The sequence below is a fragment of the Haliotis rufescens genome, unplaced genomic scaffold, assembly GCF_023055435.1.
Source record: "Haliotis rufescens isolate VD_foot unplaced genomic scaffold, xgHalRufe1.0.p SCAF_12, whole genome shotgun sequence".
Lineage (NCBI taxonomy): Eukaryota > Metazoa > Mollusca > Gastropoda > Lepetellida > Haliotidae > Haliotis > Haliotis rufescens.
The window spans coordinates 39,581,416-39,609,331 of NW_025963802.1; the positions used below are offsets into that span (position 1 = coordinate 39,581,416).

The window sequence follows — 27,916 nt, forward strand, 5'->3', positions numbered from 1 at the left end:
AATCGACCCTATGAATGATGTGTAGCCAAATGGTGTCTGGTCCAGATTCGATTATGTACAGACCGCCGTCATATAGCTGGAATACTGCTGAGCGCAGCGTTAAACAACCAACCAACCGGGAAAATATATTGCTTATACTCTTGAAAACAACAACTGAAATGTCATCCGCAATTGGATCTCCTAACACAACTTGTAGGTTCTAGTGCACCAAAACAAGTGTGTCTAATTATTAGGGTCTTGTATCGCTCAGCTGCATTAAACCTATTGCATAACAACTCCACTGAAAAGAGTTTAAAAACACCTGAAGTACTTACAATAATTTGTTGTAGGTTCTTATATTATTTCCAGTAATTATAACTGTGTTTGAAAAAAACCACAGATCTAGACAGGCTTTCAAGCTCTTTGCAGTGACAAATATAGTCATTCAAATAAAGTAATTCAAACACCTGCAAGATAAAAGGCAACATGAGGGCTTTCATTTCATAGGCGTAGCTGGTGTGAAGACTGACAATGAGTTTATGAATGAGTTTCTCACATAATATAACCCTAAGCTATTTAGGCGCATTCAATCTTAAATTAGCATTTTAACGTATGCCATTCTCCATGATGAAAGAGCGCAACTCTAAAGTCTGTTTTAAAGTTACAAGCCGAAAACGTTTATTTTATTCATTTAATTAGATCTACAGGTCATGTCATGTCCGTGCATAAACTGGAATTAAAATTAGTATACATGTACACTGGGATTACTAATCGACATGGTACATGTAGTACTATTGGGTGTAAATGCAACAAGGAAAGTATGTGTGTCTATTAAAAACCGACTCTTCAATATCTAGTATCGTTTAACAAATACCAAACATGCTACAGAGCATTATCATCGTTGCTAACGTATAACAAAATCTGTAAATGCACAGTTAATATTTAAATACTTGATGCTTTCCTCTGTAATACTGCAATAGAAATCATGATGTTTTCGTCCAGCCAATTTGTTAAATTCCCTGGCTGGAAAACGTACTACCCTAATGTTTAATAATAACGCCTAATTTCCGCTTCCAGACAAAATTACACATCATATTTTTATATTAGTTTTGAAACATGTATAAACAGCGAAATATCCTCGGTTTTATGAGTCTATTTAAACATAAGTGACCTCTTTGTCTTAATTATACCAGGTGACAGAACAACCAATCACAACCACAAGGTGTCACGTTAACTATGCATACATGACAGCCATGACCTCGCACATCACTGGGAACTAACATGTTGTCTGCATACACTCACGTCTGGGTCATAAAAACACTGCTTCTTAAGACATTCACCACATGAGTTGTGTGAGGAAAATACTTTCAAAATGGCGAACGTCCAGAGACTTGGTACATCTGACTATGTTGTTCTTGGCTCCGTGCTGTCAATCTCGCTTGGAATTGGTGTATTTTTCGCTATCCGTGGTAACAACACTAAAGCTGGATATTTCCAGGGAAATAGACGAATGGGGATGTTTTCTGTGGCTGTTTCAATGTTTGTGACTCTGCAGTCGGCTATCAGCCTGCTAGGGGTGCCTGCCGATGTGTACACGTATGGGACAATGATACTTTACTTGTACATCGGTGTTGCCCTCACCTACGTATCTGGTCTGTTCACAAGCCTTCCACTACTGTACCCTCTCAGGATCACAAGTGTCTATGAGGTATGAAAATGGATGTGACCTTTTGTGTTCCATTTCCATGCTAATATGAACTTCACAGGATGAAAAGCGGGGCAGACAGTGGATTTGGTAGCTGGTGGTCCATAGCCCATATTAAATTGATATATAGGATAGGTTAGAAGGTCTTAGTATTGGGAATAGTTATTGTACTCTTAAATATATGCTGCTTTGCAAATAGTTTTACAGCATTTTACATTTAAGACATTTAATTTCGCTCGTTACTTTTTGGCTGAGATACCCGATGTGACGTTAAAGCTGCACCTTGTCATTGAGGGAGTGGCCTAGGCTGTGTGTGACTGTGGGGTCCCATAAAAAAATGGTAAGATGATAGATCACTGGGAGGAGCTTATGCACACTCGATGACCCCTGACGTCACAGGGCATTGTTTCGCCGGTGTGACTTGCAACAAAATATTACAAATTACGTCATAGGGTATTGTCACCTGTTTGAAAAGTTTGTGGTACTGTATTCTAGAGGTAGGCCAAAAAACAGGCTCTCGGACAGAGAAGCTGGGCTAAATTTAGAAAAACACATGGGACTGACAAAATATACTCTGCTTCTTCACTCACCCAGTGTGTAGCAAACTGACTGGGCAGAGTGATACAGACACACACAAACATACAGAAAGCACCCCCCATACACTAACTAGACATTGCCTCTTCATGTAAGGTAAATACACGTACCGGTACTAGGTAAGTGAGTAATTATTGCTTATAGCTAAAATGGATAGAATTATCATTAAACCGCCCGCACGTTATCAAAAATGAGCGGGCCACTGTAACTTGATAATGCCCTCATATTGCTTGACGACGGGCCATTATCAAGCCCGTTGTTAGGTGACGTCATAGGGTAGAGAAAATGACGTCACGTATTAAAGTGACGTCATCTGGTTTGTTCTATGACGTTTTCATATTTGTAAAATGTGGTCAGTGACATTCGTGTTGATTGCAGTAAGTGTTTCAAAACCGATGTTGTTGTTTCTTTTTATTTGATAACAAATTCCATCCATTTTAGCTATAATAACGGCAACGCTCTTTTTCAGGGCATTGTCATTTGCAGAAGCCCTCGGTCTTTTCAACTGCCCTCCTTCGTCGGGCATTTAATAGAAAACCTCGGGCTTCTGCAAATGATAATGCCCTGAAAAAGAGCGTTACCCTTCTATTAACGCCGCACCAGCAATTTTGCAACTATTCTCGGCTACCGGTACTTGGAGCATTAATGTTGCGTTAGGAAGTTTCACCTTTACAACACCAGCTTTAAAAATCTCTCAAATAAGAGCTGCATACAAACACCCGATGTACACAATCAAACCGTGTTTTCAAATCCATATATCCTAATGATATTATCAGTGATTATCTGCCAGGCTGGTATGACCATCATAGACGAAAACATTGTCAATGATGCGAAAAGATTATCTTGCAACAAACACATTTCTAAGCATTTGTAACTGAAATTGCCATGACATTTGTGAAGTCACATGATCTTGTGCGTTATTTATTGTGGTGCTGCAGCTTTAATAGTTTGACTCACTCACTCACTCACTCCATGATAATGTGTCATAATAATGTGGTGAGTGGTATTCTAAGCATGATACATGTTTAAGATAGTTACGTCAGATAAGATTTGGACAAGGCAATGCGTTCAATTAGTCCCGACTCCAAAATTACTATTAAACAAAATGTGCCACACATATATACTTACAGAATGGATGCATTTAATCTGCACTAAATACTTAGTTGATTATAGCATATTTCAAATGTGTTTATCTTCATTTTCTAAATTTGCAAGGGTTTAAAATATGAGTATTTCCGTTGACAGGAAGCATTTTTATTTTTTCATAATTTTCAATGTATACATGCCTTGTAAGTTATGTATTATTTCGAATATCAAGGATAAGTATCATCAGTTTTACAAAAAAAATGTTTCCCCAATGTGAAATGGGGAAAGGTCTGGGCTTATTGCTGGCTATGGTATTCTGTGAATGTTGTGCTGCTTGAGGCGAGCTTGAACACATGGTGAGCTCATGGTGAGCATGGGCATTGTCGTCCTGAAACCAAACGTCAACCCACACGCCTTGCATACGGGACAACAGAGTGTGTCAGTATGTTGTGCCAATATTACTGTCCAGTGCCATCCCAGTGCGACACCACACCGTAACCGAGCCACCCCCAAACATGTCATGAGGCTCAGGCTGACATTAGCTTGACCTCCGTCGCCAGACACGACCACGCATATAAAGGAAGTCCAAAGGTGAATCGGAGACGATTACCCCAGGCATTTTGGTATTTGGAAGGGGCTGCACAACACGTGGCTGTCGAGCATGGAGCTGCATGTAGACGAGTTCTAATCGTCTGACCCGTAACTCGTACAATAAATAGCTTTACAGCAACTTGATTCGCTGTTTGAGCTTAATTTCGTAGAGTCTGGTTTCGGATCAGTCGATCCTGTTCTTTAGTCGTTGACCTAGGACGCCATGAACGGAGTCGATCGTCAATATCTTGGGATTGTTTGTACCTGTTCCACTGCATGCTGATCAGACTAAAACATTGAACGTATTGGCCACTGTATCTTCCAGCATGCCAATAGCCCGAAGGCTCCGCGCCTTGTAGACGCCGCGTCGCTAGTTCATACACAAACGATGAATGAAGTCACGTAAATCACAACTGTATGATAAGCAGGATCAGTAGGATTGACAGAAATAATGGTCCACAGAGTTTAAACAACCTTCCTTGAAAGCGTGAAAGTCAGGTATGACTCGTTACGGACGTGTGTGGCATTACGGCGTGAAGCATGTGTGTTACGTCTCATAGACATAAACGTTCTTGCATGGGATGTTTGTCGCCAACAACTCTCATTCTAACATGATATTGATATCGATCACCCCCATATGAACTGTAAAACGAAATCTATATTTCCTCTAATACACGCTGGGTCCTAATACCAGCCATGTCTCTAATACACGCCGAGTCAAGGGCTCTTGCGAAATTAATAGACGGCATAGCGTCAAATAGAGGAAATACGGTAGTTTCATATCGGGTGTTTTGGGCCTTCTAGGCCGTAACCCTGAATGCTTCGGTGATGACATTAAAAGATTTAACGAAGGCATATCTTTGGCATACAAATGAAATGTTCATGAAACTGTTAGGGAAATGTTCTATGGTGATCAGAATCGGAACAATTTAAGCTATTTCCTCATTGAAACAACCGATAATGAAAGTAAAATATAACATTATACAAATTGTTTGAAACAACTTTATTCATGACAACATGTTGTTTACAAACCTTTTTATGATCGTTATTCGTTGCCATCTCCGTCAACCACCACCGTTAGAATTTGGCAAGAGGGGATTTAAAAGTCTATCAGAAAACACTCCCCTTTGAAAGTCCACGAAAACAATGTCCCAAATGAAGTGACAGCTTATCAAACTTGAAATTAATTTCAGAACACGCACAATTAAGAAAATCATACACGACCCACTATTTCTGGGCCACAAATGTCTAAGTTCTGTCACTGTCTGGCTTTTGATCCGTGAAATCTTGAAATTGACAGGTCACACCATGCAGATACTGAGATAGTCCCTACCACGTGTTAAAATGTCCGGCTCGTCTGCAGGCTAAAAAGCGGCTGTTCAGTCATACTCAGTTCCATTGGTAATCATATTGTACAAGCGGGCTCGATCATTCCCAGTCAATCTACAGGTTAATATTGAACCACATCATAGATCGGGGTTGTCATCTAGCTTCTTTTAACTAGCAACGGAGAATGTAAACACAAGAATGTCAGCCATTGGCAGCTGCGAGGTGTGAGTTACCGTGATGTAGGTCAAGTTCTGCCACATCAAAGTTCGGGGTGGAGAGGCATATATTTTGATGTTATTATTGTTTACTGGGGGTAATTGCTAACTAACTAATAACACTTACACATGTTAAATGTATAATAGAATGATAATTCAAAACGTTTGTTGTAGAAATATATTTGTTAAGCATTTTAAAACCTTTTTCTACAACCTGTCACCCCTTAAATAGGAATGATGACGTGTTCCATTTCCAAGAACTTACCTCTCTCGCAAAACTCCAAAAATTGACAGCCAGTCCACACTGTACAACAGGTTGGTAGAAATTAAAACATTTGTCTTTTGACTAAGTTTGGAGTGTTATTTATCAACTTCTTTTGAAAAACTATGTGTTTTGAACAATTATTTTGAACTACTCACGACTATGGTGTTTTTAATCTTGAACTTCAGTAATAATTGTTACAGATATAACTACCTGTGACCACTTTTCGGAATGTTCTAAGATTGCGGACCTGTGTGCCTGTGTTGTTACGCGTTTCAAGAGAGCACCGTTTTCTATGTGTTGTTGCCGTCATGGTAGAATAGAGATAAACCTACTGTGTTTTGAAAATTGATGTAGTCCCACTGTAGAGTACATTGTAGATACCTCTTTATTTTAAGTTTGAACCGAGTGCTTTAGCTCAAGGTTCCACATTATAATAAAGAGGTATCTACTCTACAGTGGGACTACATCAAATTTCAAAACACAGTAGGTGTATCCCCTAATAGTTCTAACACTTGGTAAAAGAAATATATATTTCATCACCCCTACTGTTTTCAGAGTATATATACTTAGCAACAAAAGTTCCTGTGACACCAATATTTTAGTGTAACTTTCAAACAAGTAAAGTTTGGTTTTCAGTATTGTAGTGCATGCATGGCATCAAGTCACAAAAACGCAACTGCTTCAGAAAAGTATGCATTCCATGCAACCGTTGACATTTATGCAAGCACCATGCATTTCACTACCCAAGAATGGGTATAAAAACATGTGCATTAACGGGATTCCATATGCATTGTTTAGCGTCGTGCTGACAACAACCACTCAGAAAAACAAAAAAATTACGCAATTTTTCAACATTACGAAATGCCACGCCTGTCCGAAAATGAGCGACTGCGAGCCATTGGTATGCTTGAAGCAGGATCGAGTCAACGTGATGTTGCAAGACAATTTAACGTCCACAGAAACACCATTTGGTGTTTATGGCAACATTGGCAACAGACGAATGCAGTCAGAGACCTTCCTCGGAGTGGCAGGCCACGCAAAACCAATAATCGACAAGACAACTGGATTCGAACAACACACCTACGAAATCGAGTCCAGCCAGCAACAGTGACTGCAAGACTGCATCCCTGGCCTTCGACGAATATCTTCACAAACCGTACGTCGCCGCCTCAGATGTGCAGGGATTGTCCCCAGAAGACCCGCCAGACGTCCCATTTTGACAGGAAACCACCGTCAAGCACGTCTACATTGGTGCAGACAGCGTCTACGCTGGACGGCAATGTAGTGGGGACAAGTTCTATTCAGTGACGAGTCTCGTTTTCACCTCAGCCACAGCGATGGACGGATTTGAGTGTACCGACGTCGAGGTGAACGTTACGTTAATCGTTGTGTCACGACATAGAAGAAGATCGGTTGGGGGGCGGAAGCGTTATGGTATGGGGTGGGATTACAGCAAGACAGAGGACCCGTTTGAAAGTGGTAGAGGGAAATCTCAATCGACAGCGCTACCGCGACGAGATCATCGGCCCTGTTGTTCTACCGTTTTTGCGTCCTCATGGCCCAGGCATTACCTTTCAACATGACAACGCCCGGCCTCATATTGCTCGACTTGTTCAGGATTCCCTTCAACAAAACAACGTGAATGTGATCCCTGGCCGGCTCGCTCCCCTTATCTCTCACCAATCGAGCACATGTGGGATGAGATGGATCGGCGACTTCGACGTCAAACATGTGTTCCAAAGACACTCCAGGAACTTCGAAACATGCTCCAGCAGATATGGACAGATATCCCACAGGACGCCTGGTGTGTTTCTTGCATCGCAACCAGAGGTGGACACACACGCTATTGATTTGTAAATTGACCTTTTGGCATGCTCATGGTTTTTTTTATGAAATCACGCATTTTCTGAAGTCAGTATGGCAAATTAAACCATTTGAACACTTACAGGAGTCTTTTACCTGTTGCAAACCGAAATTGTTTCAGATTTGGTAAAAAACATAACTTTGCATTAAATCTTATTCAATGTCCAAGGAACTTTTGTTGTTCAGTATATGTACGTGACAGAGAAAGGGGGTCGTCACTTAATGTCAGAAGTGGTGATCTTGAAAGGAGGACATTAAATACAAATAACGTTGACAATAATAGCTACTTGCGATGAATTTCACAAACATTTCTGTAACTAATCAAACATGAGAATAGGAAGGGACCATCCCTCAATGGCGAAAAAGTGGTGATCATAAGCGGCTGAAGGTGAAATACAACGAACCTTTTAAGAAACAATAATTTCTAATCCGATTGATGATCCCGTGTCAACCCTGAGTACTTCACTTCAATTCCTCCATATGATCATACATCATGGCCATTGGCTCGTTGGAGCTGAACGCGCTGGTAAAAAGAATGATTAATTACCACGCTAGAGTTAGTGTGCATGTATTGTGAACTAAAAAGCGTGATCATAGGTTTAGTTCACTCAATCACCCAAGCACTGGTGCATGAACCACATGTGTAGCCATGACATTCCACTGGATATAAAATGTCCCATTCTGCATTAGAGTATTGAAAACTAAATTGTCATCTTCAGAACTCTCGATGTATTAACTTCCAGGCCTCTTGTTTTACGGAGCCTTCTTTTAGCAACGACTTTCCACATGTGCAGAAAGATCCAAAATCAAACGACAAATGTTCGTGAGTGAATCACTACAGCTACCTAAAATCGGTGATAAACCACAAAGCTTTTATGAATATTCTTTTCAAGTTCATGTACGCCAGGAAAACATATCTTACGTTCCTTTCCTTTATAGGTTCATGTAAAGTTTGTTGGAAACATTATTTTTCTTTCGGTTCATAAGTTGGATAAAAACGTCTCTTGCTCTCTTCGATTTCCCTCTTCCCCGGGCTTACATTCTCAGACAGGTTTTACCCTTCACATAAAGAAAGTTGTGGATATGCAGGCATGCTGTGTTTCCGGCACATTTCTTTCATGAATAATGAACTGATATACAGGAAACTACGTTTATAACGAACTCGCTTATAACGAACTGACGGATATAACGAACTTACTTTTTGGTCCCGACTATTTTCTGTAGTTATGCTGTAGATATGCTTATAACGAACTACGGTTATAACGAACTAAAATTAGTGGTCCCTTTGAGTTCGTTATAACCGTAGTTTACTGTATAGTACATGAGCCAAAGTATATTTAGTTGACGTATTAATAGAACTAACAGTAGTGATAGTAGCTGTAACAACTATATGGTCACGACTTTGATTTACAGAAATACAATTATGATACATCAAATGCATTGACAAGTTTTCATTTCTTTTTTTGTGAAATGTAAAGGGCAGATTAAGTGCTTTTGAGATTTAGACTGTCAGAAGTGAACCCCAGAATGTACAAGAGCATGATATGTCCATGACTTGGACACTTATACATCTTTTTATCACGACATATTTCATAGTCTTAGGTTTTATGATATATGTTATTCTCTCTACCGCGTGGAGATATATTGGGTTGACAAAATGCAAAGAAGTACTTGTTCCCGATACCAGTCCTATCTGTTATTGCCCTCTACATAAATCATTTTGTTTTGTTAAATGCAACAGTATGCAAGACTTCTGGATTGTAGAGTTGTACTTATTTGAACGGGCATGTGTGATGTCCATTTCATGGCAAAATCCGAAAAAACATGAATCATGAATATACATGTAGATAGAATGTGGTTCTAAACACGTTTAGATTATGAACATATTTAGAATCTAACAACTTTGGATTCAAAAACTATTCTAAACAAGTTTAGGTTACAAACACACTTAGGAACCAAGATACGCTTAAACTATCGGCCAAGGGTTAAATAAAAGTGACAAAAGCAATGACCATAATAATAAGAAAAAAATGACTGTTAAAAGGAGAGTTTGTTGTACGATTCCGACTTCATCATTAGCATGGGTTTATGAATCACTACCAAACAGTGATGATACCAGCTGTTCCCGAAAAGGTGAGCACACCCTGCCTCACCGCTGGCAACCGTCACAAACACATGAAAAGCATTTACACATTTTACAGTGTAGAGAAAGTGTCCCCAACAAACATAAAGACAGGGATAGCTGAGATAATGAAGATAAAACAGAGCAAAATTAATACTTTTAGATTTATTCATTAGTTCTAGAAATGCGCGACATTGTTTCCTTTAAGTGTTCTGTATATACTAATTCTCACAATTTTCAGTCAACATTTCATCGTATTGAAAACTAACAATATTTGTTAGGACTGTATATATATATATATATATATATATATATATATATATATATATATATATATATATATATATGCAATGGCGGATAAAAGAACACTGTTTACTATACTGCCGGGCAAAGACAGTTGGCACCCATGTTTGTTTGATTGTGGCTAAAAATGAAACAAACAAGAAATGGTTATTCCATGGTGATATATTGGATACGGCCATCATGGTTTATATTCCATGCATCATATCAGTGAGTATCTCCCAACAGGCGACTATTTTCAGCCAACAACGTTTGTAATGTTTTGTTCCAATCCAGGTTTGAAGTGTATACATTCTTTTGTCTGACGTGATGAGCGAAGCGTAGACATGGCAATAAGCATTTGACATGGACATGGAATAAGAAAGAAAGAAAGAAATCTACGTGTCCCAGTGAAATAGACTAAAAGAATTCACAAAGATTCTTTCTAGCATACTCCCTTATTGTACAGAAATAAGTTTATATGTGAATCAGGACATTTATAAGTGACACACCTCTTTCCATAATCATGAAGTCAATTGTAGGATTCCGACCAAATCATAACAATATATTTGTGAATCACTATGAAATAATGACGACACCAGGTGTTCGAGAAAAGCAAAGATCATTGCATGGTGGTTATTTTGATCTGGAGGAATAACGTTATACAACGTTGGTGATATTCTCATGGAGAAGAACAGATTTCTAATTCGCTTGTGAAGACATGCTTCGTTTTAGAACCAATACAATCATGTACATGTCGTTCCACTGGATATTGCCTTACATATGTAGGTTTCAGGTTTACAAAGTAGAAACAATGTATGGATAAGAACTTCCTGAATATACGGTGTCACCCGTCAACTTCAAGGAAATGGAAAGGGGGAGAGCTGGGATTTTTGTTTGAGACAGAATACATTTCTGAGTCTGCGCTTCAAGACATACGAATTCGTTTGGAAGCACATTTACATGTAGAATCAGTTTCTTAAGGGCATACGAGGGTTACAATACATGTAAATAATGTGTATATACAAGATTGCGGATTTGGTAGACATTAGGTGCAATAGTTACAGAAATAATTTATATTTTTATATTTTTGATCGACAAACAAAGTAGAAATCATTTACAAACTAAGTGGAATTTTAATGGAAAGTAATCGCTCTCTTCTTGTTTGACTCTATCAAACATTTCAGTTGATGTTCAACAATATATTTGAAAGTAATTATTTTGTAAATCAGCGCCAGGCTTATTTACAGGGTATCTGGATGCAAACCAAATTATCATAATATGTAGCAATTGTTCTCTTGATATGAATAAAAAAGACAAAAACCAGTTCTATAATTTTATCAACAGCGACAAAACCCTTTCCATATTCATAGGACATCTCTGCCAAAAACAGTCCGGAATGTACGATTCCGACTATATCATGAGTATGTCCATTTTATTTTAAGTGTGTGTTCATGAATCACCATCAAATATGTGCGCTCCACATGTCTACCATAAAAAAAATTGTAACCCTGATCAAACATCTATTTAACAAGAAACGTGTGACGCTCTTTGAAAGCGATTGAGAAGGAGCATGGTCAAATATACCTCAAACGTTGGGAAATGTAGAGACTAGAGAGTGTTTTTGTCACTCTGAGGTTGTGTACAATAGATCTAAATACAACTGTGCTCATCGGAATGTTTACTTCTTGCCACAACTGTCTTATCCCCAATTGCACATACAAAAATTAAACAAAATCGTACCAATTTATAAGGTATGGTATTATTATAGTCATGTCTGTTGACCCATATCTTGTGTTACAGTATCTTGGAATGAGGTTCGATTCAAATGCTGTGCGACTTCTGGGCACTTGTATTGGGATGTTACAAACGGTAGGTACAGATAGACAAGGGGAGAGGGCATAGACACTATCTGATATAATTAATCATTTTCAAAATGATATAAAGTGCATCAGATTTGGGGAGATTCCCTATCACGGAGCAGTGGTGTAAAAGTGACAATACTACCTTGCATATTTCCAGTTAATCTACATGGCGATTGCTTTGCTTTCCCCTGGTCTGGCACTTCAGGCAGGTACGTACATCCGCTTTTGGTTTCCAGTTAAATCAAACTACATGTCACACCCCCTTGGGATGCCAGCATGGCTGAATCTAGATAGTTGTGCAAAAGGATAAATCGTCTTCTAACTGCAAGATTTGATGCATGTTATCACTTAAGGAAATATGTTCATAATCCATCCACATCAGTGGCACATACGATATCTTTATGGTTTATGTTTCGGTTATTTTTAGTTTTTTGTTTAATTTTCAGTGGCAGGGCTACCGCTGTGGTTATCCATTGTGATTGTGGGCATTGTTGGAACCATCTACACATCCATAGTGAGTACCATACATTTCTTATCCTTACTTTACCGTCTTCACGTTGTCAATTTGATCATGTTAATACACGATATGTGCATATGGATGGCATGCAAGTTCCTACCCATAGCCAAATCTGTCTTAATTGTGTGGAACTGATGTTGATCCTTTTGCAAGAAAATATGAATTTTGGATGCGTTGCCTTGTGCCAACTTGTGGGTAGTTGTTAGTACCAAGTAGCTGGTAATTAGTATCTATTCAATTGCCATACATGTGATTGAGGAGATACAAATACTGTGTTTTATTGGAGAGTTAGGTTACCTGCACATTTAACCATGCTAAAATGAATTTTATGAGTGAGTGTGTTAGGTTTAACGCCGCTTTTAACAGTATTTACAGTTATATCGCGGCGTGTCAGCTTTATGTGGGAGGAAAGCCCGAAGTGATGCAGGTCTCAGACGTTTACCACTTCGGTGAAACCCACGAGTACGGGTATGGTGCTGACAAACCTAGAAACATAATCGGGACGAACCGGGATTCGAACCCACAATCATAGGTTTCTGGCGCGCCCAAGGGACGCAACTCTGCACATCGAATCGCGGCGCCTTAGACGACTGGGCCACCAGTGCCCCCAAACTGAATTTGGAACCGAACGAATTTGGAATTTAGCGCGGTTAAATCTACAGGTAAGCTGGCTGAACATTGAAACACAGTATGTTTATTTCCATTCTACCATGACTAAATAAAATTCTAGCAAAATGATGTTAGCAATTATATTGAGTGAAGCGGCATGAGTCGAGTGTTACGAGTGGGTTGTAGATCAGAATTTACGGAATCAGCCTTTAAACAAATATGGCGCTCTATATGCTCAAACAGTTTGTTGTACATTTAATTATTATCGCCCTCCACGAAGTGGTGCGTGTAATATAGGAACGGAGTTCGTCCCGTCCGTCCGTTCGTCCGCTTCTCAATGCGAGTTAGAGAAATGAAATTTTACACACTAATGTTACTGGTCACGGTCTCAAATGAGTCCGAAAATTGACCCTTGTTCTGTGATTTTAATCTTAGTGCATACTGCGTGAAATTGGGACAGGTTTCCTCAGAATCTACTGACGTTACATGAATAAAACTTTGCAAGCTTATCTGAGAGATACATGAGTTCGAACATTGGTCCCATGAATTATGTTCTTACAGAGTTGCGACCCTTGATCCGTGTTATTTCACTTAGTGCAGTCTTCTCAGAACCAACTGAAGTTCCATGAATTAAAGTTTGCTTGCTTATCAAAGAGATACTTGTCAAGACTGATTTTGAAAGTTGGTCCCGTAAATTATTTGTTTATAAGTTACGCCCTCGGTCCATCTTAAGTAAGTTCATAGTGTGTGCAGTCGAGACAAGTTTTTTCAGAAACTTCTGTAGTTAGCTTATCTAAGAGATACTACACCGCGGCTGGGAAGGGGGATATGGCAGGTCAAACTTAACATCTGTTATATAGATTATTATTCCGAAGACATGATCAAATCAAACAACTGTTTTGCATGACATCATTGAGTTATTTTTCAAGAGAAGGGGCCTTTTATGTGTATTAATTTCTCATTGAATCATTTCTTCTAATGACTTAAAGCGGTCCAAGTGCATAGCTCTTCCTAAAGCTTATAGGACTCTTGTTTATAGTTTATATTCACTACAACTAAATCGTATGTTTCCAATAGGGATAGTGATAACTCTGTTTTCTTGTTTAAATATGCCAACCGACAATGACTGTAACTGAAGTAATATTAAAATAATATTAGCTTCAGCCAAATCGGCTGTTTCAATCAGAGGGGGCTTATTGCAATATGACTTCTGACTGACCAATCAAAATCGAGTATTTTCGAAACTCATCGTAGAATAAATGTTAAACTAAGTTCACATGAACCACACATAAAACATATCATGAAACGTTAACTGTTCTGTTACGATAGTTTATTGTCCAATGAGATGTATACAGTTTTAAATTTTATTGACTATTGACTTGATTGCCATAGCCATGTGTTTCAAGGATATACTGTGGTCAATAATCTGATTGTCTAACACTACAGGGAGGCATAAAGAGTGTGGTGTGGACAGACGTGTTCCAGTCCATGATCATGCTTGGAGGGATGCTGACTGCCATCGTTCTGGTACGTCCGTCTGGACGCAATAGATCCTCAGTACAGCATGCTTCTTGTACAAACTGATTGACGATGACATTGAGATGATCTGGTTCCAGCGCGAAATCTTGTTGGCTGATTTCCTGCATGTCATTTTATGCCAATGGTCTTGATATTTGCTCCTGCTGTCCAGCACTGGTGTAGGTCATTTTACAGGCCGTGACATGTCTTAAATATGGACTAAGCAATGAAAGAATACTCACAGTCTGATAGCCAACATCTATAACTTGTACAACCACCTGGAGGAATTTTTGTTTTTAAATAACACTGAATACGATCCTTTTACTTATGTTTAATGCCTTCAGAATCAATAGCAGGATAAATTAGGTGAAACTTTGCTGCTGTTCATCAATGCTAGGTTTGACTTTAGTCGTTAGGAGTAAATTATATGAGTGCCATTGCAGGTCACAATGGACAGTATCTTCAATGCTGTTTACAAGGCCAAAGACTTTGACGTTTGTCTTCGATCTGTATAAACATACATGAATATGAATGTATATGTTCATGTGACATACAGTTTTATACATTCCCAGTTACCATGCATACCGGTTCTTATGTTAAGCAAGATGATATACAGAATGCAATTACTATAATTGTAAGCCTTCTAAGCGTAGACGGAACATTCCGAAGAAATTGAAATTGTTTAGGAAGCGAGCACTTCCTAGTTACTGCATTAGTAAACGAACGCTTGGGTGCGGATGTGAACTACCGGACATAAAAAATGCCGCGATACGGGGTCCGAGTATTGAGTAAAGTTCATTTCTGCGTTTCAACGGGAATATTACTAAAAGCGTAAAACAAATCATACACGTTTTTCTCCCTCTAGACCTTAGGTCCAGGTTCGTTCCCCACAGGGGCATAATGTGTAAAGTCCATTTCTGTTTCTCCAGCCGTGGTATTGCTGGCATAATGCTAAAAACGACGTATTCTTTGACTCACTCACTCTTTTAGGGAATAATGAAGGCTGGAGGTGTGACGAAGGTAGCAAGAGTCGCACTGGACGAAGGGAGACTGCAATTTGATGAGTACGCACCAGCACAATAAGATAAAACAAACAAGGAATTCATTTTTCTTCCTTTAAGATTGCTATTCCCTTTGAAAGAATAGCCATTGAGACTTGAAGTGTGTGCCATCACTTACAGATACCTTTTCCCAATAGTATTTTATTATTGTTATATAATGTGTTCACAAGTGTATGTAATATTTAAAGTTTAACAGGATCAAGGATTGTAGATTACTATTTGCGTATTAAATGACCATCCGTGGACAACCACGGGGCAACCACCTGGCAACCCCTGGGCATAGTTGCAGCCCTTTCACAGTTACACATTGTATGCTTACCTACAACATTATGCTGACATATCGTGATATACCGTTCAAAGCTGCCCTTTCACAGTTACACATTTTATTTTTTCCTACCACATTATGCTGACATATCGTTATAAACTGTTCAAAGCTTCCCTTTTAAAGTTGAACATGTTATGCTTTCCTACCACATTATGCTGACATATCGTGATATACCGTTCAAAGCTGCCCTTTCACAGTTGCACATTGTACACTTTCCTACCACATTATGCTGACATGTCGTGATATACCGTTCAAAGCTGCCCTTTCACAGTTGCACATTGTACACTTTCCTACCACATTACGCTGACATGTCGTGATATACCGTTCAAAGCTGCCCTTTCACAGTTGCACATTGTACACTTTCCTACCACATTATGCTGACATGTCGTGATATACCGTTCAAAGCTGCCCTTTCACAGTTGCACATTGTACACTTTCCTACCACATTACGCTGACATGTCGTGATATACCGTTAAAAGCTGCCCTTTCACAGTTACACATTTTATACTTTCCTACCACATTACGCTGACATATCGTGATATACCGTTCAAAGCTGCCCTTTCACAGTTGCACATTGTACACTTTCCTACCACATTATGCTGACATGTCGTGATATCACTCATCAGCAATGCATATGATTTATGACTCATAAACATTAATTTACTAGAACAGATCCTGATCCGAGGGTACGGCATACAGTATGGGGACTTGTGGTTGGTGGTTTTTGTAACTGGTATGTCAGCCTCTTCAGTCAGTCAATGGTGCAAAGAATTTCTGCGATCGGAACACCGAAAGGAGCCAAAATGTAAGTGGGATTAAAAGCTTTAGTTTCGTTATCATAAATGACTGCCTACGGGCAATGAGTGGAGTAGAATGAACGTTCGCACTGTAGCTTTTTGTCATCTAATAATTACCTTGCTGTGTCCGAGGACCTAGAATTCCTTTGTTCAGAAATGCGTTCCTTTGGCCTACTAGAATCAGTTGACAGTAGGTATGAATCCAGATTGGCAGATATTATGATCATTGATCTGGCACCAGCATTCCCTTCCACATACACGTACGAACGCGTTATAAAATAACTCACCAACTCTAAGGTGTTAAAGGAATCAAGCATGGTGTGTATTTATTTATTTATTTATTTATTTATTTATTTATTTATTTATTTATTTATTTATTTATTTATTCTATTTCCGCATTATGTTCTTCTTCATAAGTTATGATATGGGATTTTGACTATCAGGAATATAGATAATTACCCACCGGTGCAGGTTTGTGTCATACGAATCCACTGAGGCAGTGTAATTAATTGCATCCAAATTCAAATCTGACACAATCGCCACTGTGAATTATGTACAAATTTGTGTCATGACAAATGCACATAACTACTTCCCTTTAAGACCACTGTGACGTGTGACGTGTCACTGGTTACCATGACGTCACAATCAAATGACATCACCAATGGCTCTGCTACTGAAGCTGTTAGCAGTACTTTTTACACACAGCTAATTACTGTCTACAAGTTGAAAAAGTTGGAAGAATGATATTGGATGATGTCTTTTGATATGAAATATATCAACACTCGTTGTTTAAAGTGCGAAAAATCCTCGGCAAGCCTCGAATTTTTTTCCACTTAAATCAACTCGTGTTGATATATATTGATATCTAAAGACACTCAGCCCTCAGGTGCGATTCTCTCCCTCTCTATGTATATATCACTGACGTGACCTTTGAGAATAAACCTCTCTCTCATGTTGTGATTATTTATATCTAGCAACTTTTTGTGTAACTGCCTTCACTTTAGAGCCTATCTCCTGAACATCCCGATGGTGATTGTGTATGGGTTGTTGCTTACCACGACAGGATTGGCTCTCTTTGGTTTCTTCCACGAACTTGGATGTGATCCCCACGAGGCGGGATACGTGTCTAATAGGAACCAGGTAATAATTTAGACACATATATGGTTATTGTGGCTGTTTGGCATCGTGCGGTCGTGTATCGATACAAAACCATATTTCAAACGGAGCACACGTGAAGTGGCATGAAAAAGAGTAATTTGTTATTCTCGTGATAATACATGATGTCTTAGGCAATAGTTGATCTGCTCTGTGAAACACGCATGTTCTCCAGAAAGCAATATGAATGGTCGAATGATAATGACTTGAGAGGCTAGGAAAATACAGAATTGTCTGGTGGGTCTTTGGCAATGGAACTAACATCGGAAGGTGTATTTTCTAACACTGACAATGTGGTTTTCTGGTAGTGTTCGCTTGAGAAAAACACAACGGATATATAATATCGTGATATGTGTATTCTACTTACAATAGAACTGTGGGCATCCGCGATTCGCTGTGCAGAGTTACGTCCCATGGGTACACCAGAAACCTATGACTGTGGGTTCGAATCCCGGTTCGCCCCGATTATGTTTCTAGGTTTGTCAGCGCCATACCCGTGCTCGTGGGTTTCACCAAAGTGGTAAAAACATGCATCACACTTCAGGCTTTCCTCCCACATCAAGCTGACACGCCGCCATATAACTGGAATACTTTTAAAAGCGGCGTTAAACCCAACTCACACACTGCTGTCTCAGATGCACGTTCTCTTTGTAGTTGATGCCTTACTTCATGATGAACCTGTTGTCATCATACCCAGGAGTGACTGGTCTTTACATGTCCACCCTGTTTAGTGGGGCGCTCAGGTATGTGTTGAAAGAAAGACGGTTGGCGATTAAAATAGGTACTAATTATTGATTATGTAACATAGACCCGTGAAGATCCCGGGTAGATTGCAACCCATGCTTGCTGTAAAAGGCGACTTTATGGCGCCCTTTGAAATCTTGAAAGAAAATGCTCGATTGTACCTCAAACGTTCTGAAATGTTGACACCAAGGGCTGGTGGAGCTGCAGGATTAGTATTTCTCGACATACAGGGAAAGTTGACTATTGGAAAGTTGAAGTCATCTCTCCTGTCATAAAGTCTTGTGAAGAGTGTTTTGTCAGTCCGAATCTTTATGCATAGATCTTAATATGAAACAGACGAGGCGGTCTCACTGGTCTTCTTTGTTACTGGTTCAGGTGGGTATATCAGTGGAAGGGAATTAGCTATTTGATGGTTATTGAGCGATATTAGATCACGAATATACCTGAATCTTAAGTTGAATTTCTTGGACAAATTACTTTGTTTTGGCTTCGCCAATCCGCGCAAGAATTTCGCTAACTAAGTGTATATACACTGGCTGGACTCACCTGTGATCCAACTTGTGACCACACCAACAATCAGCGACACCAGGAACCCAATCAAGCCGTACCACACGTACGACACATCATATAGGTAGAATGACACTGCAGACCACAGCATATGTTGATCCATATTTATGCATAGTCTACTCCTGAGTGCGGCGTTAAACAACAAACAAACAAAACATACCCCTGGAAATACAATATAAAGCACAGTAAACCAATGTCCTCTTCAATAAATTCAACGAGGCATATTGTTTTTTTGTTCTTGTTGTTTTCTCAGCACGCTGTCCTCCGGAATCAACGGTTTAGCTGCCAACACTGTTGAGGATATTCTTCGACCGTGCCTTCAAAGGAACAGAACTTCTGATCGCGTTGTGACAAAAATAGCCAAAGTGTTAGGTAAAGGAATTGGACCATCACACACACACACCGCGAACGTTATAGAAAAATCTGTGATCGTTGAAACATTTTCTCAATATTTACCAATGGACTATCAGTTATATTTGCAACGTGTAACCATTACCAGTGTAATGGAATCTAGCGCAAAATAAGGTACTTTTATTATTTTTGTCTTGTGTGTTAACACACCCGACACCAGGTACATGTAAATGCAGAATGGAATTTTGAAAATCAGTGTCTAATCTGCAGACTTGTTTTAAGCAGTAAAACGTCACCAGTCTTTCACCTTAACGCCAAACGTCAATACATTGACATCCACTTCTTTGATAGGTATTTAGAAGTTGGAGTACTAAGTAAAGATAAGATTTATGGATGAACAACTTCTTTATTACAAGTAAGAGCGACGTTTCGGTGTACACATGTAGGTTCTAACCTATCACTTGCTTGATAACGGTGTTAGAACCTACACCGAAACGTCGCTCGTAATTGTAAATTAAACAAAGAGGTTGTTCGTCCATAAATCTTATCTTTACTTACATGTACATTAACATCCAGTCTGAATTGTTTATATAGGTAAGGTAAAGTTAATTCCATGTATGACAGGAATATACAAGGTGGAGTACATGTGTTTTAAGTGTCGCATTGTGGAATACCACGGTTAGTTATCATGCAGAGAGAGCGACAAAATAGTATCTCTTGTCTCACACTGTTGGCTGAATGCCATAGACTTATCTTCCAGTGTTTGTGTATGGCTTACTGGCGATTGGCCTGGCTTATGCTGCCGACTCAATGAAAGGCCCTGTGTCACAGGTAGGATTAAAAAGTGGAAAGATTACAATACAATTGTATATCCTATTCATGTATTTCAGACATTCTTGACATTCTTGAGTGAACAAACTTATATAATAGGGAGAGTTTGGTTATTGCTGCTGCCACATATCATCTGAGTTTTTAATATAATAAGTTTATTCTGCATTGATCATGTGTGATTAATTATTTACGGATTTCACAATTTAGTACCGTACAGAACGATATCTTAGTTTAACCTTCGCGTTTCAACTTCAGAAGCAACGCATGTATATCTGCGTATATATGTGTATATCTGGGTGTATATGTGTATATCTCAATATATGCGTATATCGGGGTGTATATGTGTGTATCTGCGAAGGATATTAAATTATGTTCACTAAATATTATTTCAAAGTCTCAGAAACATTCTTGGTGGGTTCCACTTGGCAGGGCTTCCGGGAGAAGTCCCATTCGCTGTCTGGAATGAGCGTAGATGGGGTAAGGGGCCCTGAGCTGATGATAAACCTAACCAGCCCATGTGTCCCTCGTTCGGTTTTACATCACCCGCCGATGAAACGCATCAAACCCACGGTACCCGGAGTGATCCTGCTACAACTCATAATATACGCCTGTACACATATATACGCAGATGTACACATATATACGTATATATTCGCAGATAGGACAGAATATGTACCGATAGTTGCATAGTTGTAAGGTATTTTATAACATACAATGGCATAATGCTGTGAATGCCTTTACCATATTTATATTTCAGTCTTCCCTAGCAGCCTTTGGTGCTACCGGGGGTCCTCTTCTTGGAATGTTTCTCTTAGGAGCTTTGATTCCATGGACCAACAGAATGGTAACACAAATCCTACATTAGCGTTCTGAAGTATAAAGGGGGTGGCCCATTCGTCTAAGGCGCAGCGATTCGCTGTGCAGAGTTGCGTCCCTTGGGCACGCCTGAAAAGTATGATTGTGGGTTCGAATCCCGGTTCGCCCCGATTATGTCTCTAGGTTTGTCAGCACCATACCTGTACTCGTGGGTTTCACCAAAGTGGTAAACGTTCTGAAACCTGCATCACTTCGGGCTTTCCTCCCACATTAAGCTGACACGCCGTGATATAACTGGAATACTGTTAATAGCGACGTTAAACCCAACTCACTCAGTCACTCACTCTGAAGTATAAACGTGTAAAAATAATGCTATTGATCTCAGTCAATTAATATTGGAGCTACATGAGCCCTGTTAAATCGATTCTTGGCCTGTCAAAACAGTGAATTAAAGCATCAGCAAGGCACCATGTCATCGGGTTACAATGAGACATTATCAGTCTAGTCACAGAGATTGACCAGGCGATCAACTGAAGTCAACAGTTGAATTCTTCGGATTTCCCACTGATAGGGGTCACGGGTGTGGTGCACACACACACTACACCGGGGCAGGGAAGGGGGACAATGCTGATAAAACTTAACATATAAATACGCTTCAAAAAGAGAAACTATACATCAGGATTGCAACTCGCCATGGGTTTATTTTACCAGTTTAGATTTCATGAAATTTATAAATAGTCGAATGTGTAGCTAAATTATTGATGTGCAATATGCACTTAACAAAAGCAGGTGCAAAGACGTCCGGGGTAGCTGGAATGTCAGTAACGATTATGGCCTCCTCGAGCTGCTATCACCTCATTGCGGTGACTGCCCATAGACGAATGAGTCCGAATGAAAGCCCGGGGATGTTCTGCCACTCCTACTCTAGCGCCACCAACAGTTCCTGAAGTGTCTGTGGCGCTGGTTGACCTTCCAGCACATCCCACAGATGTTCAATAGGGGACAAGTCTGGCGAGCAGGCAGCCCAGGGTAGCGTAATCACGTTGTGCAAACTCTGTGCAAAAACGTGCGACGAGGGGTCTGGCGTTGTCTGGCTGAAAGATGCCGCCATTGACGTTGATAGAGGGGACAACGTTGCGCTGCAGCATCTCGTCTCGGTAGCGTAGACCATTCAGAGCACCATCCACTCTCACAAGGTGCTGTCCGGCCTCCGTGATGGATGCCTCCCCACACCATGACGCTTCCCCCTCCAACACGATGCAATTGCTGAACGCAGTGTTCAGCGTAACGTTCGTTAGGACGTCGGTACACACGGGCACGTCCATCAGCACGTCTCAGCAGAAAACGGGACTCGTCTGTGAACCGAACACGTCTCCGTCTTGCTTGAAACCATGTGACTCTCTGACGACACCACTGCAGAAGTTCACGGAGGTGATGCGGCGTCAGGATGTTCGCACTGGTCGCCTAGCTAGAATACCTGCTGCTTTCAGACGATTTCGAACAGTCTGATCCGATACGCAGTTCCGGTACATGTGAGGCTGTTGACGTCGCCATGATGAAACAGACCCGCAGGTCTCGTAGCCGGATGTAGCGATCTTGGCCAGGCGTTGTAACGCGAGGTCGTCCTGACCTTGTCCTGTCACGAACGTTGCCGGTGGTGTTGTAACGTCTCCACAAGTTAGAGATGGTCAATCTGGACACAACCATCACCTGCGCCACATGGTGTTGTGTTTCACCCGCTTGCAGTCGGCCGATGGCGTTGTTGCGTTGTGCTTCTGATAGACATTTTAACGGCTCGTTTTCTGATTTTCTGATGTGTATGTCAGCAGTCATTGTTTTGGTCTTTTAAACCTTGCTGACAGAGGATTTTGTCACGACAGTTCAGAAAATTGCATGCTGCACGTTTATGGCATTGCAGCTGCGTTTGGGCGAATTGCTCCGTCGCGACGTCACAACATTACGTTTCGGGCAATCTGCATGTTTACTCGAACATTTAATAAAAATTAACGATTACTTAAGAAATAACATTAAATTTCTACCATACAAAAACGATCGGGTCCGCTGTCATCAAATTTATGCATGTATAGAGTGTTTTTTTCAAGAGTATAGATTCTTGTCGAATAGAGATAATAAAATCAAACAACGTTTTTGCATGACATTATTTTCGAAATGTAACACAAATGTTTGACGATGTTTCAGGGAGCTTTGTGTGGTGGCGTTATTGCCCTGGTGCTCAATATGTGTCTCAGCGTTACTGCACAACTGTATGGACACCAAGCCCCTACACTACATCCGGCGCCATCTTACGCATGCGCAAATAACAGTGCAATGGATAACGGAACACTATTTCCCATGTACACTAATGGCAGCACCGACCATGAAGTAACTTCCATGGCACCTCCACAAAGGTAGGAAAATATATGTTGATATGTTCTACAAACTGTTAAGAAGCATGGGGTTTGCAGAATAGGAAATTGTGTCTATCTTGACCATACACCGAATTACTGGATTACAGCGTAACATGTTACTCACTCATTCTGGAATAACCATAATGAGCGCCTTTTGGGTAGAATGATTGTGTTTTAGGTGCAATTAATTTCTGTAAATTGTCATTGTAATGTTAAAATGGAAAATGTTTCACAAATGCTTTCAAACATAAAATATTTCTCCTGTGTTTACGAAAGAATCGTTGAATAAACAAATTGTATGAAGAATTTTACTGAAGTGTTCCGTTCCAAACATCGATCGAAGTGTTCATGATGCTGAAACCTCTTTGCGGTACAAGGCCCGACCTGGTAGGATACATTGTAGTTTTAGTTTCTCTCGCGTAGGAATTCCTGGTAGGAATATAGGTCCACGGCAGCCTTATCGCCTTGTAAGCGACTAAATGGGTTGGATGATTAGGCCGGGTGACTTGATGGAGTGCATGTCATCTCATCCCAATGTTCATGAGGTCAATCACTGGATTGTCTGGTCAAGACACGATTAATTACAGTCCGCCGCCACATAGCTGGAATATTGTTGAGTGCGGCGTTAAACAGCAACCTAACGACTACTATTCTTTTCTATCTGCAGTAAAACAGCCCCAACGTTTCACATCTACGATCTCTCCTACTGTTGGTACGGGGCCACAGGCATGGTGATTGCTGTCGTTGTTGGGGTTGGGGTTTCGTTAATAACAGGTTTGTAACAAGCGGATTTAGTTGAGTTTGAATTTTCTTTCACAAACGCGTGCAAAGGATCGGGTCCAAGTTATCACAACTTAGAATACCCCTCACAAAAACACAATTACAAATACTATAGTTCATCAATAATTATAAAAGTACAGAAGGGTTCATTAAATAAGAAGAATTATTTATAATAATAACTTAATAATTATTCTTCTTATATGTTTTCTCCTATTACTTTGATTAATATAGCTTCAGGTATATTGTTTGCAAATGTGGTCAACAAAATTTGATGCTAAAAGTGCATGTGTTAGTGACGGGTGCTACCGTCGGGCAGGATACGCTCACCTTTTAGCGAACACCTGGTATCATCACTATTTGATAGCGATTCATTAATACGCGCTTAAGATGTCGGAAAAGTTGAATTGACTGTTTTTGCAGAAATTCCCTTCAGAGGTTGCTCTTTAATTAATCTTTAGAGATTGCTTTTTACGCCAAATAAAATCTGTTTCGGCGAATTATAACAGGCTATTCCTGGTGTTGACGTTCTATATTATGATGATGACGGTTTTGTCGTTATTATTGTCTATTGATTCAGATCCAAACTGATTCATCGTACTTTCTGAGGCAACATGTTAAGCACAAGATTCCACACTACTAAGGTTCTGAAAGTGATATCCCGATGGGCGGATCTGTGTTTTCTCAGCTTCACTTAATAACCGTTGTCATCCCAGACATACATTCCAATGAAAGACACAGATATACTTTAATACAAAAAGGGAGATCAAATCTGTGATTTATACCTGTACTTTACCTGTCTCTTTAAACCCCAGGTCGCCGGGACCCTGAAACACTTGACCCACAGTTGGTATTTCCTTTCGTAAGAAAACTGTGTAACCTGAAGTCACGAAGTGCGACTGTTGACGCCGAGAATTATAAGGAAGTTTCGGTAAGTTCTATAAAAAGGCAGGGGTAACGCTTTGATAGCGGGAGGATTGGATGGGTGGTGCAGTGTGTGTGTGTGTGTGTGTGTGTGTGTGTGTGTGTGTGTGTGTGTGTGTCCATCTTTTAACGTCTTTTGGTATGGTGCGACCGGGGATCGAAAGCCGGACCTACCGCTCTCCAGTCAGACGCTCAACCGCTAATAACACGGAGGCGGTCTTGAGAGCAATGGCGTCAGGGTGTTCGGTACAGGTCTATCGTCCGCAACGCTTTGCACAGCCCTTGAGTAAACATCCATGTCTTTGTACAATGCTACATCCCAAGTGATGTCGTCAGCAGTGCAAAACGATCTTTGTCATAGATGAGATCAGATACACTGAATTCCTTAGTAGATAGTTGTAGAGCCAGTGAACTGGAACGAATATCATACAGGAGATTGTCTCTGACAGGGGGTAACTACGTCGACGATAAAGCCTTTTGATCCCACCTTGTACTTTTATCTCCTCGACACCTATGATATATGTCTTTCTGAAGGATAGTGGCCTCACTGTGTGTCACACACGCACCCACAGGATTCATAGGATATCAGTCAAAAGGTAATAATTAAATTTTCGTTGTGTTCATGGAAATTCCTGCATTCTGATTAGCTGAATTGGTCACATGTTATTGCATTCATTTCCCAATGAATGTAAAAAATTAAGCCACGCCCACCGCGGCGCACTACTTTTATTACTTCGGAATGTCGGGGAATCCAAATATTACAGTCGAGGGAATTCCCTTTCTGCTCACGTGTATCGTCATGCACAGGACATTTAACGACTTTCATGCATATTCATTGTCCAAACTACCCTTTGAAACCGAAGGCCGAGAATGAATGAAACAGCAAACGTGCAGGCTCGCTCGCCTGTTTTTTCCCGCTTCGGGTTTCATTTATAACTAGCATTTCTCCAACTGTGATTTACCGTAATGAGGGAAGTAATGTTTGAATCACGCAGTAAATGACCATGTTATTTGAAACTGCCGCCTTCTCTCGGACATATTTCTTCCGGTTCGTTACAGTCTGACTGTTGCAGTTCTTTTCGCCTCTTGCCTTATTTGACAGGTCAAATGAACATTGTTTTAATCTCACTCTCCGTTGATTGGCTACTGACTGTGTAGGCGTGTCAAGTTATGTGCATAAATTAAACGATCACCTGATTCATGTCACGCCACTGTATGTATTCCTACACCTGGAATGTTTATCAATGTCGTCATTTTTGTCTGTTTTGATATATGCAACTGTTTTGGGTTAAACTATTGTAGATAAAACATGCTTTACGTTGTCGAATTTAATTATAAGCATTGACTGTATATTTTTTTCGGTTCATTGAGGTATGAATCGAAAAGCCGATGTGCAAACTTTTGTAAGAATCCGCTACGCGGATTCATACAGTTTGCACATCGGCTTTTCGATTCATACCTCAATGAACCGAAAAAATACACAGTCAATCCTTAAATGACTCCTTTGGTGACTGTCAGTAAATCCAGATTTGAATCCAGCTGTAAAGCTCCAAAGACGCAAAATGTTCACCCAACTGAAAACAGTTGGAGATGATCGTACCGCAATTCTGCCTTAAACCATCAATGACCTGGTTAACTCAATGTTGCAGTTGTCGATGAGATGCCTTTGCAACTTCTGTGATTAAAAAGAGGGTTCGAGGGGGAGATGGTATAGACATCTGAATTAATTCTGAATGTCACCCTACCAGTGTTGGGTATTATTATGTACTTACGGAAATACTGATGGTATCATGTAAATACTAGTAGATGTTGTCACAGGCACATATATGGCTCACAAAAACTGGTACGGCAACCAGTTTTGTCAAACACCTGCATGCAGGCAGCAAATCTTCAGTATGTGAATAATCTCCTTCGAAAGTAATGGAAGGCGGTGTGTGTGTGTGTGGGGGGGGGGGGGGGGGGGTGAGCGCTGTGTGTATTTGTATTTCTTTGAACACCAAAGTTGTGAATTTGTGTGTGTGTTTGTGTGTGTGCTGTTGTTGTGTTTTATGTGTGGGGGACGGGGTTGGGGTAAATTGTTTTATTGTATTTCCTATTTATCACAGTGTTTCAATTATTACTAGCAAAATCTTGTCCCATAGATACTGTGTGTCTGTTGTCTGGAATATTTGAATTTCGATAACATGCCAGTACTGTGTAGATAATTTCTATAGAGAGCAAGACCAGGATCACATGACATGTAGCTTGTTGTGAAACTGGGTGCTTTATCTTCGTGATTTTGTTTCAGATGGAAGGCGCATCGTGTGAAGTGGAAAAGGATGATGCATGCAAGACTCGACAGCATGTCCCCTCCATCGAGACTCGCTTTTAAGTTACTTTTGTTTGTTGTTTAACTGCATACAATATTGTCGTAAGAGGCGACTGATGGGATCGGGTGGTCAGACTCGCTAACTTTGTTGATGCATGTCATCGTATCCCAATTGCGTGGATCGGTGCTTATGATGTCAATCACTGGATTGTCTGATCAAGACTCGATTATTTACAGACCGCCGTCATATAGCTGGAATATGACTGAGTGCAGCGTTAAACAACAAACAAACGAACAAACTGTTTACGTCATGTG

At 40.2% G+C, this 27,916-nt stretch overlaps 1 protein-coding gene across 1 annotated transcript; it reads left to right on the plus strand.

The window, feature by feature from the left end:
* Positions 1–1,261: 1,261 nt before the first annotated feature.
* Positions 1,262–27,783, plus strand: LOC124150934 (sodium-dependent multivitamin transporter-like). Its single transcript, XM_046523136.2, has 16 exons — positions 1,262–1,687; positions 11,832–11,900; positions 12,051–12,102; positions 12,340–12,407; positions 14,466–14,546; positions 15,528–15,601; positions 16,591–16,728; positions 17,725–17,860; positions 18,530–18,618; positions 19,440–19,558; positions 20,298–20,368; positions 21,126–21,212; positions 23,384–23,592; positions 24,260–24,366; positions 25,185–25,300; positions 27,581–27,783. Exons 1-16 carry the CDS (start codon positions 1,352–1,354, stop codon positions 27,662–27,664), a joined length of 1,836 nt encoding a protein of 611 aa, XP_046379092.2. The 5' UTR covers positions 1,262–1,351; the 3' UTR covers positions 27,665–27,783.
* The last annotated feature ends 133 nt before the right edge of the window (positions 27,784–27,916 follow it).